General features: G+C 45.9%; 1 protein-coding gene across 1 annotated transcript in view; it reads right to left on the bottom strand.

The window, feature by feature from the left end:
* LOC106655318 (cadherin-related tumor suppressor) overlaps positions 1-13250 on the bottom strand; it is a 142250-nt gene that overhangs the window by 11541 nt on the left and 117459 nt on the right. Inside the window, exons 5-7 of the mRNA XM_023461832.1 lie at positions 11601-11990; positions 10671-11096; positions 9394-9916 (exon numbers count right to left, since the gene is read on the bottom strand). Of these exons, the coding sequence (XP_023317600.1) occupies positions 9394-9916; positions 10671-11096; positions 11601-11990 (1339 nt within the window). The remainder of the gene's footprint in view (positions 1-9393; positions 9917-10670; positions 11097-11600; positions 11991-13250) is intronic.

The following is a 13250-nucleotide window of genomic DNA, read 5'->3' as shown; positions in this document are numbered from 1 at the left end:
AGGCGGCGGCGGCGGCGCTCCAATTTCCCTATAAACTACCCGCGGTAACAAGCAATTTTCCGCGCTTTAAGCCCGCGTGCGCGATGATACTACGCAAACTCGATACAGAAAAAAAAACGACTCGGCGTTTTTTTCAAATAACCGCAACACTCGCTGCTGCCGCTGCGTATAGACACACGAGTTTCCGCAATTAAGTCAACGCAGGCAGGATCAGAGACGACGCAATGCGCTCGATGCGCACGTCGCACTAATTATTCTCTCGGCTCGATGCAGCACGATCGCGTCTCGCAAACCGTGTCTGCAGGATATGTATATACCGGGCCTGTGCGTGTGTGTGGTACAAAAATCGTACACACACATACACGAACGTATTACACGACGTTCGAAAGAGGCTACCCCGGGCTACGAAATCCAAATCTCGTACGATGATGATAATCGTAATCCCACGTATACATATGTGTGTGCACACACACACACGCGTATATACACGCTGGAGTGTATAGGGCTCGCGGCTCGATTATCATAATCGTGCCTTGTAATTCTCTCTCGTTCTATCTTCCTCGCTCTATACGTATACGTGCGCATGTGTGTATATATATTCCTCGCGGCGCTTGCAAGCCTCTTCTCTCTTGCACACCGTGTGCACCAACACACACACCAACATACGTATACGCTCAATACTGCCGTACTTATTAGCGCCGAGGAGAGAAAAATAAAAAAGTATAAATCCGAGCGCTGCGCTCGCGCTCTTATCCGCGGGGCAAATTTGAATATCGAAGAGAGAGAAAGAGAAAGAGAGAGAGAGAGAGAAGCTTCAAGTGCATGTATATATACCATACGGCAGCCTTTAAATTGGAGCTCTCGGCTATACGCTTATACGTGCTGTACGTGTCTTATATGTGTGTGTACGTGCATGTGTGTTCGTACACTACACGAGAGAAAAAGTTCGCGAACTACCTTTTTGCGCGAGTTTCGCGATTTTTATCAAAGAAACTACCCGAGCAGCAGCGGCAATTTTTTTTTCTTCTCTTATAATTTTGGTCCTCCCTGTGCGGATGTGTGTGTACGTACGATGTTGTACGCACAGATCGGTGTGCTCCTCTTTTTTCTCTCTTTCTCTCTTGCCCTTTTTTCTTTTTCGAGCGACTCTGCGATCAAACGATCGCTTATAATATATACACACGTGCTCATGCCGCGCGCGCGCGCGTTGAGATAAAAATGCGCATTAATCACTTTGTATATATACATGCTATGTATATGATGTGTAGTGGCAGCGGCAGCGGCAGCAACGGTGGACTGCTGCACTTATAATTGCGTGATGCGCGCGCTCCCTTTTATAATATACATACATACATACGTGCTGCACGTATACCCACATATACGAGTCTATATATTACACGAGAGCAACGCGACTTTTTTGGATTTTTGACGAGAGCGAGAAACGAGAGCGTAGGATCGGAAAGGCTACTTAAATACTCGTTGCAGTTTTGCTGTATTTATAATATATAAGCCTTTTATAAGCGTGTGTATTACACATCCTTTGCTCGCCTATAACGTCCCTGTCTATTTAATGCCCGTTTTTCTTTTCTTTTTTTTTTTTACACGAGCGTATATGTACGTACGTTTCGCAAGTACCTCGATGTTCGATCGGCATCAAAGCAGCAGCAGCAGCAGCCAACGCACACTTTACGATGAATGCCAACCGATCACGCGATTCTCAATCGATGATAAAGCCTCGTGTGTATACTGCACTCGAGCTATTGCAATATAGGTAGTGGTATGTTAAACGTGCGTGCGCGCGTCGACGATCGATGTATATTCCCGAAAAATTGTCGCTCTCTATACGTTGCCTTTTTTCTTCTTCCCGCTTTTTATTGTATAGTTTATTTTGACCACGGAGAAGAGCTGACAAAAAAAAAAGCGAAGAAGATTGCAGAGCGAATTTAAAGATCTGGTCAAACATTTACATACGCGTTATAAGCTCGCGAGCATACGTACGTACACAAGCGTGTGCGTATGTGTGTATATGTCTTTCTGGATGTTTTTTGCTTCGCTCCTTCTTCGTCTTCTTCGTCATCGCTCTGCGAGCGATATGAAACGCGCGTAGCACTGGCTCAAAGAGAGAGACTGAACGAGCTCGAGCTGCAACGATAAATCCCATTGCACTGCGGCGAAATTTACGATGTCGCCGTTAATAATCCATCCCTTCGTTCTCTCCCTCTCCCCCCGCTCCATTTGAACTTTTATGCTACGAGCATTTATTTATAAGGACACGAGTGACAGACGTGATCACGTAAGAGACCGGGCACGCACACGCGATCTGGCAAATGCTAAGTAATTTTATCAAATAATAACTTCAAAACCTGGTAATGAAGTGAACTCGTACTATACTCGTGTCAATGCAAACTGACACTCTTGCAAGATAGACAACCTCCCGTCTAAGTTACCTAATGTACTATTTAATGTCTGATGTCATTAAATTTTACAGATTTTTCATAAACTCAAGTAAATGCATTTTTAAAAAGTTTAAAAAATTGAATTTTTTTCGTTCAAGTTTAATTTCATTATGCGTGGAAAAAAATCATTGAAAAGTCTTTACTTGCATTAGTTTGAAATTTAAATATAAAAGTCTTTGGCGCGCAGTGATTGGTCGACGCACGTGACTAACTGTAACGTGTACTTGTGGCGTCTTGTATTTTTGTCCTTTTCGCTCTGCATGCTCGTTTTTCGATGAGATGACACACGGCTCAGTTTGTGCACAAGTATTTTCACTCTCTCGTAATATACCTAATAGGTATCAGCCTCGAGTCATTGCTAGGCGTCATCGGATGGAAAATTTCCCGAACAAATGAGCTACGAGAAATGTGAATTCATTTGTTTCGTAAAACTGCCGCAGCGATCGCTGTGGCAACTACATGTGAATCGAGTAAACGAACAGATACGCAGCTCAGTACACGTATCGACGCCGCCGCGTAAACAACAAAAAGGCCAGGGTGATTCATACGAAAAAGTTGAAATTATTTGAAATTGTAACCGACGGTGTGTTGTGAGCAAGTGTGCAGAACGATGTCCGATTTAAGCGACGAATCCCTGGACTATTTTTCCTCCTCTACCGACTACGATTCCGATGATTATGATTTCGACGAAGAGCAAGATCGTCTTAAACAAGAAAAAATAAGAAAAATGAGAGAAATGCTTGATAATGTCAATTGGGATATCGAAGCAGAGCGAGTTGAACTTCTCAAAAAACTTTATCCCTTGATTAGCAACTGGAATGGCCGAATTCCCGATCTTCGAGACATTTTTTGGCCCGACGAGATGCACTCACTTCTCTGGGACGCCGTCATCGACAGGGAAGGAATTGGCTTCGATTACCCTGGAAAACGATTCATCAAGTTCGTGGCTCGCAGCGGTTACAAAGACGAGCCTGACTACGACGAGGACGGCAAGCCGGACTTGAATTACGACACGGCGGTGCATCGCGCGGCCAAGAACCAGTGCCACCACCTCGTGCGTAAGCTCTTTGAGATATACGACAGTTACGACGTGAACTACACCGATGCGAGCGGCTTTACGCATTTTCACGCGGCCTGCTGGTATGGCCGCCGTTACGTCGTCCACAAATTTCTCGAGCTAGGTCAGGATCCCAACTGTATCGATCCGAGATCAGGCGATACGCCACTGCACTTTGCGTTGGACAACGTGAATAGGAAGACGGTCAAAATGCTGCTGATGAACGGTGCTGACCCAAATTTGGCCGCTGCGGATGGATATACACCTTTGCACTTGGCGTGTGATTTTCCCAATGATGAAACGGTGAGGATGCTGTTCGAGCTCAGCAATGAAAAATATCACCCGCTGCAAGTCAATGCCCGGGACAACTTGGGTAACACTCCACTCTATGTGGCTCTGACACACGAATACAAGAAAACGGTCGAATTGCTGCTGAGGAAAAACGCTGACCCAAATTTGGCCAACAATGAGGGATTGACGTCTCTGCACGTGATATGCAAAAGAGATTACGACCACGACGATGACATGCTGGATCTATTTTTCAAGACCACCGACGACATGCAGCAGACTGTGCAGGTCGATGCCCGAGACAATTTGGGCCGGACACCGCTACAATTGGCCGTGGCGAATCTTTTACCGAATACCATGAATGTGCTCTTGGATCGTGGTGCCGATTTATCAAACTTTGTTTTTCCCACTGAGGGTGATTTCGACAAGAGTTATCAATCGTGGAAAATCGAACAGACTGGATTTAAATTGATGCAAGCGTCTGCAGCTATGGCCACCATCGAAAGTCTTGAGAAAAGAGGATATGGACTGGACCGAAACGACGCCATGACAATCATGAAATTGTTCGATAAGCACAAACTGTTCATGAAATCGATCGATGTCGAAGAATATTGGTATGACGACGAGGAATACGCGAAGAGCAAGAAAGAGAGAATGGTCACTCCTACACTGTCCGTTTACGACTTAATCCAGTTACGACCCGAGCAGGCAGAAAAACTATTGACATATGAGGATTATTTCAAGCTAGGAAAATCTAACACATTGATGTTTCGCTGTGAAAGACAAGAAAAGGCTTCTGTCGTGCAGCTGTGCGAAAATGTATCGAAAAGATTTTTCCGGCGATGGGCATTGAATTCTTTCTTGGAGATCATCCGCTACCGATTGCCGATTCTTTGCTGCGACGCGATCCTCGAAAATCTGCTGAACGACGATTTATGGCGTATTTGCTTGGCGGCTACGGGCCAAAGCTCTCAATAATTTACAACTTTTTTATATCTGGTATTATTGAATGTCACATGTGTTCTATGTTATTCAAATAAATAAATTTTCGAAAATTGAACTTGATTATTTCATTCAGTTACCTTGGAACTTAATTTTTTCTGTCTTAATGTCATTTCAGTTTTATTTACAAAAAATCGTAAAGAAATTTTCCTCCCTCCGATTCTAAATAATCAATGAAAAACCCGAGTATAAAACAAGTGTGGTGCACGTGCTCGCGAATACACAGTCAATAAGAATTGACCCGCGCGCGCCAACGTGTATACCATGATCGCATCGTCTTGAGCTCGCCGTACACGCGTTACATATGCCGAAGCAAAAGATCTCGAGCTTATTTACGTATGTATAAAAATGAGCAGCAGCAGCAGCAGCGGTGAACGAGCGAAAAAGAATTAATTTTGCCTTTTGCATCGGTGCAAGCGATAAATCTTTCTTTCTCTCTCTTGGAGCGCGCGCGCGTCTGGCACCGTGTGCAGCCTTCGCTCGCCATTAATAACAACAATAACAATATTAATAAGCGAAATAAAATGGACTGGCGGCGTCGTCGTCGTCGTTCGTTGCGACAAGACCCTTCACAAGATGCGAAGGGGGAAAAGAGAAAGAGAGAGAGAGAGAATATGAAACGCGGGACTGTTAAAAAGGAGATTTGTCGTGTAGACCGCGACGATGGACATATTATGGTCGTTTGTTACCTATGGACTTATGAAGGCGAAACGTGTGTGCGCGCGCGCGGCGAGCGCAGCACAGCACACCCACACACAACGGCCGAGCTATGAATGACTTTCAATAGCTCTCGCTCGGTAAGTGAGTATAAGAGCGAGGATGAATAGCGCGAAACAGCGACACACTCGCACACAGACGCACAACATTCTTATCGTTAAAATGCAGAACGATAATGCCAACTATATAATATGTAAGCGCGGGCTCGTTATTGTTTTTTCGTCGGCTTCCTTTTTTCTAGATGCGCCCTATCGCGCATCGCGCTAGCACAAAGCCACGATTATCGTTGTTAATGCGAACACGAGTGTACCCGCGCTTGCAAAAAACTTCGGGGCGCTGTTTTTTTTTCGTCACGAATTTATGAACGAGCCGTTTTTATTATACATAGATATGCATGTTATATGAATCGCCGCGCCGCAGCACGCCGAAGGACATACTGCACACACAGACACACACAGAGCCGAGAAAAATGGCTCCCAACGACGTTGTTTATGCGAGAGCTTTTTGCGGATAAATGTATACGGTAATTACGAAGTTTCCGGCTTCGTCCTTCTGCTCCTTTTTTTGTGTCATCCTGCGCCGCGCTTCGTTTTTACGTCGTTGGCTTGGCCTATCACTCTCTCGTTATTACACTTTCCTCGCGCGCGTGCGCGTCAACTCGAGTTGGATTTTTTTATCGAGCCTGTTTTGCCTATAGGGTAATAAGTGTGGACTCATTTTTATTGGAATTTGCATAATAGCGTTTCTATAATAAACAATTTTGCATTCATCGCTTTGAATTGAAAATGCTCCAGTCATGCAGCGGAGTTTAAATTGTAGCACTTACTTTAAGTAGTATCGGACGCGTTCGGTCAGACGTGAAAAAAAGTTATTTCACAAAACACATTCAATGACTAAAATCTGCAAAAGACGTGGTACGCGCAAGGGTACACGGGGTCAAAAAAGGGAGGTGCAGGTCGATGGAAAAACTTATAAACGCGCCCAGTCACAGAAACACATACTCACACATATGCGTGCGAATGAATATAAGTACCGTCACAGGTGTGAGAAAGTTTGTACACGAGCATTCACGCATTGTAGTAAGAATAAGAGAAAGAGAAAGAGCCAAAGAGAGAGAGAGAGAGAAAGATCAAAGATACAAAAGGCCAGAGAAAATGAGAGAGAGAGAAATGAAGAATAGAAAAGAAAGAGGAGAGATTAACGAAGGCGAAGTTCGAAAGAGAGAGAGAGAGGATTATCCAAGTTGGGCATCGCTTAAAGCAAGTATTATTCTTCGCGGAATTTGCCGATCAATGCAATGGATATATACGTCTGTATATGTACGTATGTGTGCGCCTGTATCTGTCCGTGTGCATATATGCGATTGGACAGAGAAAGAGAGAGAGAATACAACATTTATCCTCACGCGCGCCCGGCTTGGTCGCACGCGCGATCCTCGAGTATAGAGACCGGTGCAGCAGCAGCAGCAGCAGCAGCAGCGCAGCACGTATTTATAAGCGCGCACGCCTCGACTGCCTGCGTGCTTGCCCGCGCTCATATATAGTGTCAATCGTGCCGGGGATTATGTTATTACAAAGAATTTGTTTAATGGATTATAGAGTCGTTTATGCCTGTTTATTTTTTTTTCGTTGGTATCGTCGTGAATACGGCGCAAGCGGCAAAAGCTCGCTCGACTCTCGAGACTAACAAGCCCTATGCGCTCGTATACGTTTTGTGCGTGCACATATAGATAGCGACGCGCGTTATGGCGCACACGCACATTCGTATTATTATATATGTTTATATCCTATCTTCTTCGAGATATATGCTATTATAATGGGAAGAGTATACGTACGAGTCGCGCGCGCGCGCATTAGTCGGCGAAAATACGAAATGTCGATTTTATCGCGCGCAGCGCGGTGCAGTGCAGCAGCGCAACTCGCAGCATGTGCAGCAGTCATCCTCTTTCTCTCTCTCTCTCTCTCTCTCTTTAGCTTTATACATTTACAATGTGTATATCGCACACTGCGCACAAAGGGCTTAAACGCGCGCGCGAATTTTATTGAAAAATTTGATTTCTATCGTTTCGTACGACGGAGCGTATGTATATAATACGCGGGTGAGCGCGTCCGATTTTTCTTTCTCTCTCTCTCTCTTTTTCTCTTTTACTCGATAGTGATCGACGCTTTTGCGCGCGATCGATGGACGCGATCCGCACGAGATCGACGTATATAACGCCGAGAGAGAGAGGAAAAAGGATCACCACGCGGTGTAAAAGGGCGTACCGCCACGGCGGCGGCTGTATATAATAATATAATAAAAGTGTAACGATCCGAGTGCGGTAGCGCTACACGTGCACAGCGCAGGTCGGCACGAGCAACGTAACTCGAGCTTTAAAACAACCTCTCATTCATTCATATATATACGCGTCTCGGCACGGCGGAAACTCGTGCTTTGATAATGTTCTGCTCGCAATTCATACACCGTGCATAAAGTATAAATTCTAAACAATTTGGCCTGTGATATAAAGCTGTAAGCGCGCGCGTCCGACGAGATAGAGACGAATGGGTGTTGCGCGATCCAGAACGAAGGCAAAACTTCCTAGATAGATTATATCGTTGATAGGCAAACTCTTGGCCTATTTGTGGAAAATATAATTAATTTCAATCAGCCAAACTTATCGAAACATTTAATTATACAAGCTGCTGCGCGCTTGCACCGACTTCCATATAATATAAGCGTATATCAAATATCTCGTCTCGTTTTGCGTTTACATTAACGCTATGATGAATGACTTCTTTAGCCGCGCGCGTACATGAAGTATAGTATTTAATACGTATATGTATTTATATACCAGTTACCCTCGTTCTGCCTGTGTGTGCGCGCCTCGGAATGCAAACGATGAGTGTATATATGTGTACGCCGACAACAAATCGCGAGTTATTAATGTCATGTACTTTAAGCTCGAAGAAAATATTCCAAAAAAACAGGAAAGCTTGTGCATAGGAAGAAGCTGCTGTATGTGTACTCGCTCGCGAGAAAAGGAACGGCACGAACGAATTTATTTATTATATATAGAGCAAAAGGCGTAAATCATAATACATCGATCGTGCGTTATATAGATGCAGCCGGTGTGTGCTAGCGTTAAGCTGCAGCATCAACAGCAGCTAGTATATAATATATAGCTGCAGGGACAAAAAGCCGTGGAAAATTGTCGTCCTCGTCCATCCGTCGTAGCACAAAAGGATCTCTCTCGTACATAGTACTACTGCTGCCACATCAGCCGGATTCTTATCTGCGTTTCTTCTTATCTGCTCTCTTCGTACGTAGCGAATATAGCATATTCACTGTTCTCTCTCTCGCTCTCGTCGTCTGGCGTTACATGTTATATGGAGTCTCTTGGGCAGTATTATTATGGTATATAAGTGTCAAGCCTTCTCGATGACGACAGTGAAAATGGCGAAAAAGCCTGTCTCTCTCTCTCTCTTTCTTTCTTTCTCGCTTGCAGCAGCAGCATCAGTGCTCCGTGTCGCTATATAAAAGATAATGCGCGAGCGCGAGGCGATGCGTGTAAGCTTTTTTTGCGCGCGAGCGAGCGAGGAAAGGATTTTTAATGGGCTTAACTCTCGCGAGCGCGCGCGCGAGAAAGAGTCCGAGAATTTTATCCTCGTATATAATAGCCACTGCTGCGGCACTGCAGACTTGCGCGCGGAGTGTCAAGTGCGCTCGCGAGAGACAGAGTCAGAGAGTCCTGTTTTTGTACTCCGTTTTACGCGTATAGCGGCTTCGAACTAAAAATGCATGCCACCGCACGCGTAGACGATTTTCCGTGTATCGAGCTTATTATCACACAAATACATTATATATATCTGTACTGTACTGTACTGTACTCACCGCTATCCATGGCGACCAGGGTCAGCGTGTACTCGGACTTGAGCTCTCGATCGAGGCTGCGCAGCAGCGCGAGCTCGCCCGTGCTGGAGTTGAGCCGAAACAGGCTCGGGTCGCCCTCCTTGAGGTAGTAGCTGACTTGATCGCCGTCGGCGTCTCGGGCCTCGAAACGGGCCACGTAGCCACCGTCAGCTGCAGCCGCGTCGAGCGGCGCCGGCACCTGGTTCTCCATGACCTGGGCCAGGTAGGGCGAGTCCACGAAGCAGGGCGCGTTGTCGTTGACGTCCAGCAGATTGACCACGAGCTCGGTGAGGTCGTACTTGACGTCCTCGCGCTCCGCCGGGCAGTCCTCGGCGCGCAGCTGGAGTCGGTAGCGCGCCTGACGCTCGTAGTCGAGGCGCTTGGCCACGCGTATCACGCCCGAGTCCTCGCTGATGGCGAAGTCGCGATTCGGATCGCCCGAGACGATGCTGTAGCGCACCCGGCCGTACGGGCTGCCTGCCTCGTCGCGGTCGCTCGCCGACACCTATACCATATAAATGCACACATATATATAATATAAAACAAACGAACGAACGTGAGAGCACGACCCCAAGTTTTGCGGGTATACTCTTTTTTTTTCAACTTTATTTCTCTTTTCTGCTTCTCTCTTCTGCGCGCGTGTTTTTGTTTTAAGCCTTCGTTTAGCCAAAACGTAAGTCGAGAAGCTTTAAATAATGCTTTATACGCGATTGCACGATTGTATTACTCTTTTTTTTTTCTTTCGTCCCTCTCTTTTCTCTCAGTTTTCACAGCTCTCTCGCTCTCACTTTCGCAATGCTTTGTTAAATCAATGCTTCTTGTGTATATAAATATATATGTGGAAGCCCTCGGTGTTCATTTCAGAACACGCGCCGATGCGCTTCTTGGATTTGATTTTATTCGGTGATTTATATACAGCAGCAAAGAGTGAAACCAACGAGAGAAAGAGATTTTTTTATTTCTCGAGAAAACAGAAGGAACGAAAGAGAGAGAGAGAGATATTGAGATATCGGGAATTGTAATCCGCGCGAACACGCGCAGCTTTGAACGTATATAATATCGACGCTATTCCGATTCCCGAGTTATTAGTTATATCAGATGGATGCGTGCGCAAACACCTTCGCAGCAGCTCCGCGTATTTTATTTGTATAAAAATTTCTCCCGGCAAGAATTTCGCGCGCGGAGATTCGAGCGGATACGGCGCACGCATGCGGCAGCGCGCTCTCGATATATTATTGTACACAAAGCGCGACACTGACCTTCAGTACACTGGCACCGATGCTCGCGTTCTCGGCCACGCTGACCGAGTAGGGCCTCGCGTCGAACACCGGCGCGTTGTCGTTCTCGTCCAGCACCAGCACCAGCAGACTCTGTCGGCTCCAGCGACTCGGCTCGCCGCGATCCCTGGCTCGGATCCTGAGGGTGTAATTAGCCCGGAGCTCGCGATCCAGCTGGCCGGAGACGCGCAGCACCCCGTCGACGCTGCCCAGACTGAAGGGTAGCGGACTGGCATCGGCGGCGTCCTCGAGGCTGTACTCGACGTAGCCGTTGCGACCCTCGTCGCGATCCTGCGCCTTGACGATCATCACGACCGAGTTGGGCGCGGCGTTCTCGGGGATGCTGGTGCGATCGCTGCTGACGAATCGGGGCGACTCGTCGTTGATGTCGAGCACATTTATCGTGATCTGTGTGGAGAAAAGGGATTAGAATTTGAAATTAAAATAATCAATATTAAATTGTCTTCACGGCAATTTTATGGGAATTCTTAAATTAATGTTAAAATACTGATTTATTTTTTTACATGAACTGCCCAAAAAAGTGTAACAATTTATTTGGATGAATTATTTGTAAAGCAACAATGAATCACAAAGATTTAATTGTATACTCAAATTAAAACATTTTGATGAAAAGTTGAGTTTGAATATAGATTTAGATTTTGGATTTTAATTGTAAGAAAATTTTATGTAAATTCAATCTTATTCAATGCAGCTTCTACCGCTAGATGGCGAGTATATTAACCTGTAAATCTGCAAGTGGTAAAGTCAAAATAATTGTATAAATCAAAGCAAAGTTTTGAAAAAGTTTTGAAGCAAAGATTGTGAAGTACATTATGAGTACATATTTTTATATCTATCATCTCTATCGTATAATATATCATTATACAATGCATTAAAAAAGCTCAAACTCACTTGCACACTGGTGGACAGAGCTTTGGCCGGAGCTTTCGGACTGTCGGCCGCCTGCACCATCAAATTGTACACCGTCTTGGACTCTCTGTCGAGGGGTCGCCTCGTGTAGAGGGTGCCGTTGGCGGCGATCCCGAAATCCTCGTCGTCGTCGCCGCTGACGATGCTGTAGGTGACGCGGCCATTGGGTCCGGAGTCGGCGTCGAGGGCGCGCAGAGCCAGAACCGCGGCACCCGCCGTGCCGTTCTCGACGATCTCGGCGCTGCGCGGACCGGCCTCGAAGTACGGCGCGTTGTCGTTGACGTCGACGACGTTGCAGTAGCACGTGACGGTCGACGACAGGGCCGGATTGCCCGAGTCCGTGGCTTGGACCACGAGGATGTAGTGCTGCACCTGTGTACAAGGCCAAATAACACAAATGAAAAAAAAAGGAATAAGTAAGGAGAAGAAGAGCTCGTAAATATCGTGGCCGTACAAAAATTGACGAATAAAAAAACTAAAAAAAAAAACTAGCCAAGCGTATGTGAATTTCTCGGACGCGTCCAGAGAGAGAGAGAGAGAGAGAGAGAGAGAGCACGAGAACTATCAATCTGTTGCTGCAGCAGCAGCAGCTCGGTGCAAAAATGTGTATAGCGCACACAAGCCGTAGGTATACATGTGCAGCTTAGCAGATTTTTCTGCAGACTCTCTCTCTCGGCGCAACCGTGTGATTATAGAAGCAAATTGCCCCTGCGTATCGCCGCGTGCACGTGTGTGTATGTGTGCGTATACGTATGCGCCTCTATGCCACTACCTCTATACTATATATAATATATGTGCAGCAGCCAGCCGAGCTCCTACAAGAAGAGGCATGTGCTTTTTGCCCCCTTTCCGCGTGCACATATAACCCCTCCGGTTCTGCAATTTCGGAAGGTGGAAAAAATGCCGTGCGCAGCAGCAACACCCGCATTATATTTCTCCGCGGTATATAATACACGTAAACACACATACAGACGCGTATGAGAGAGCTTATCGTACATTATAAGTACATTGTTGCAATATAACATTGTAGTTACTCGGATTCTCGGGAAAAAGTAGCTGTACATTATAAATTAAATATATTCTCGCGAAGATCTTTAGCAGCTACCACATAGACCGGCTATCATTACGTTATTATTATATTACACGTGGAGTACGCGCGTATGTGGGCCAGCCTTTTTCGGCTGCGACTCCGCAATTTTCTTCTCTCTTTCTCTCTCTCTTTTTTTTACTCGCGTCCCGCAAATTTGCATACAAAGTTCTCGAATATAAATCCCGAAAAACGTCGAACCCTCGCGCGCGAACTCGTTCTTTGGGTGCCTCCGTTGCACATATGCGTGCTTTGGGTATTTATATTTTATTTATTTATTATCCGTACGCGCGTAATTCTCGCGCCCAAGCGTATAATTTGTAAATTCGAAGTTTTGCGCGCACGCGAGAGAGTTAAGCTCCTCTATACTATAGGCAGAGGTACTCGCGCTGATGCTTCTGCTGCATGCCGTTATCATAAAGAGGCAAACTTCAAAATATATTACTCGGTCTTGCGTAATTTTACAGTCGGAGCCCGAGATAAATCGTTGCGCGCGCACTTCGGCTCTTCGAGTTTCTTCGTTACACTTCTTCTTTTCTCTCTCT

The sequence above is a fragment of the Trichogramma pretiosum genome, unplaced genomic scaffold (assembly GCF_000599845.2).
Source record: "Trichogramma pretiosum strain Unisexual culture from Peru unplaced genomic scaffold, Tpre_2.0 scaffold12, whole genome shotgun sequence".
NCBI lineage: Eukaryota > Metazoa > Arthropoda > Insecta > Hymenoptera > Trichogrammatidae > Trichogramma > Trichogramma pretiosum.
Note: the sequence above shows the minus strand (reverse complement) of the source record. Positions and strands in the feature narration are given on the sequence as shown.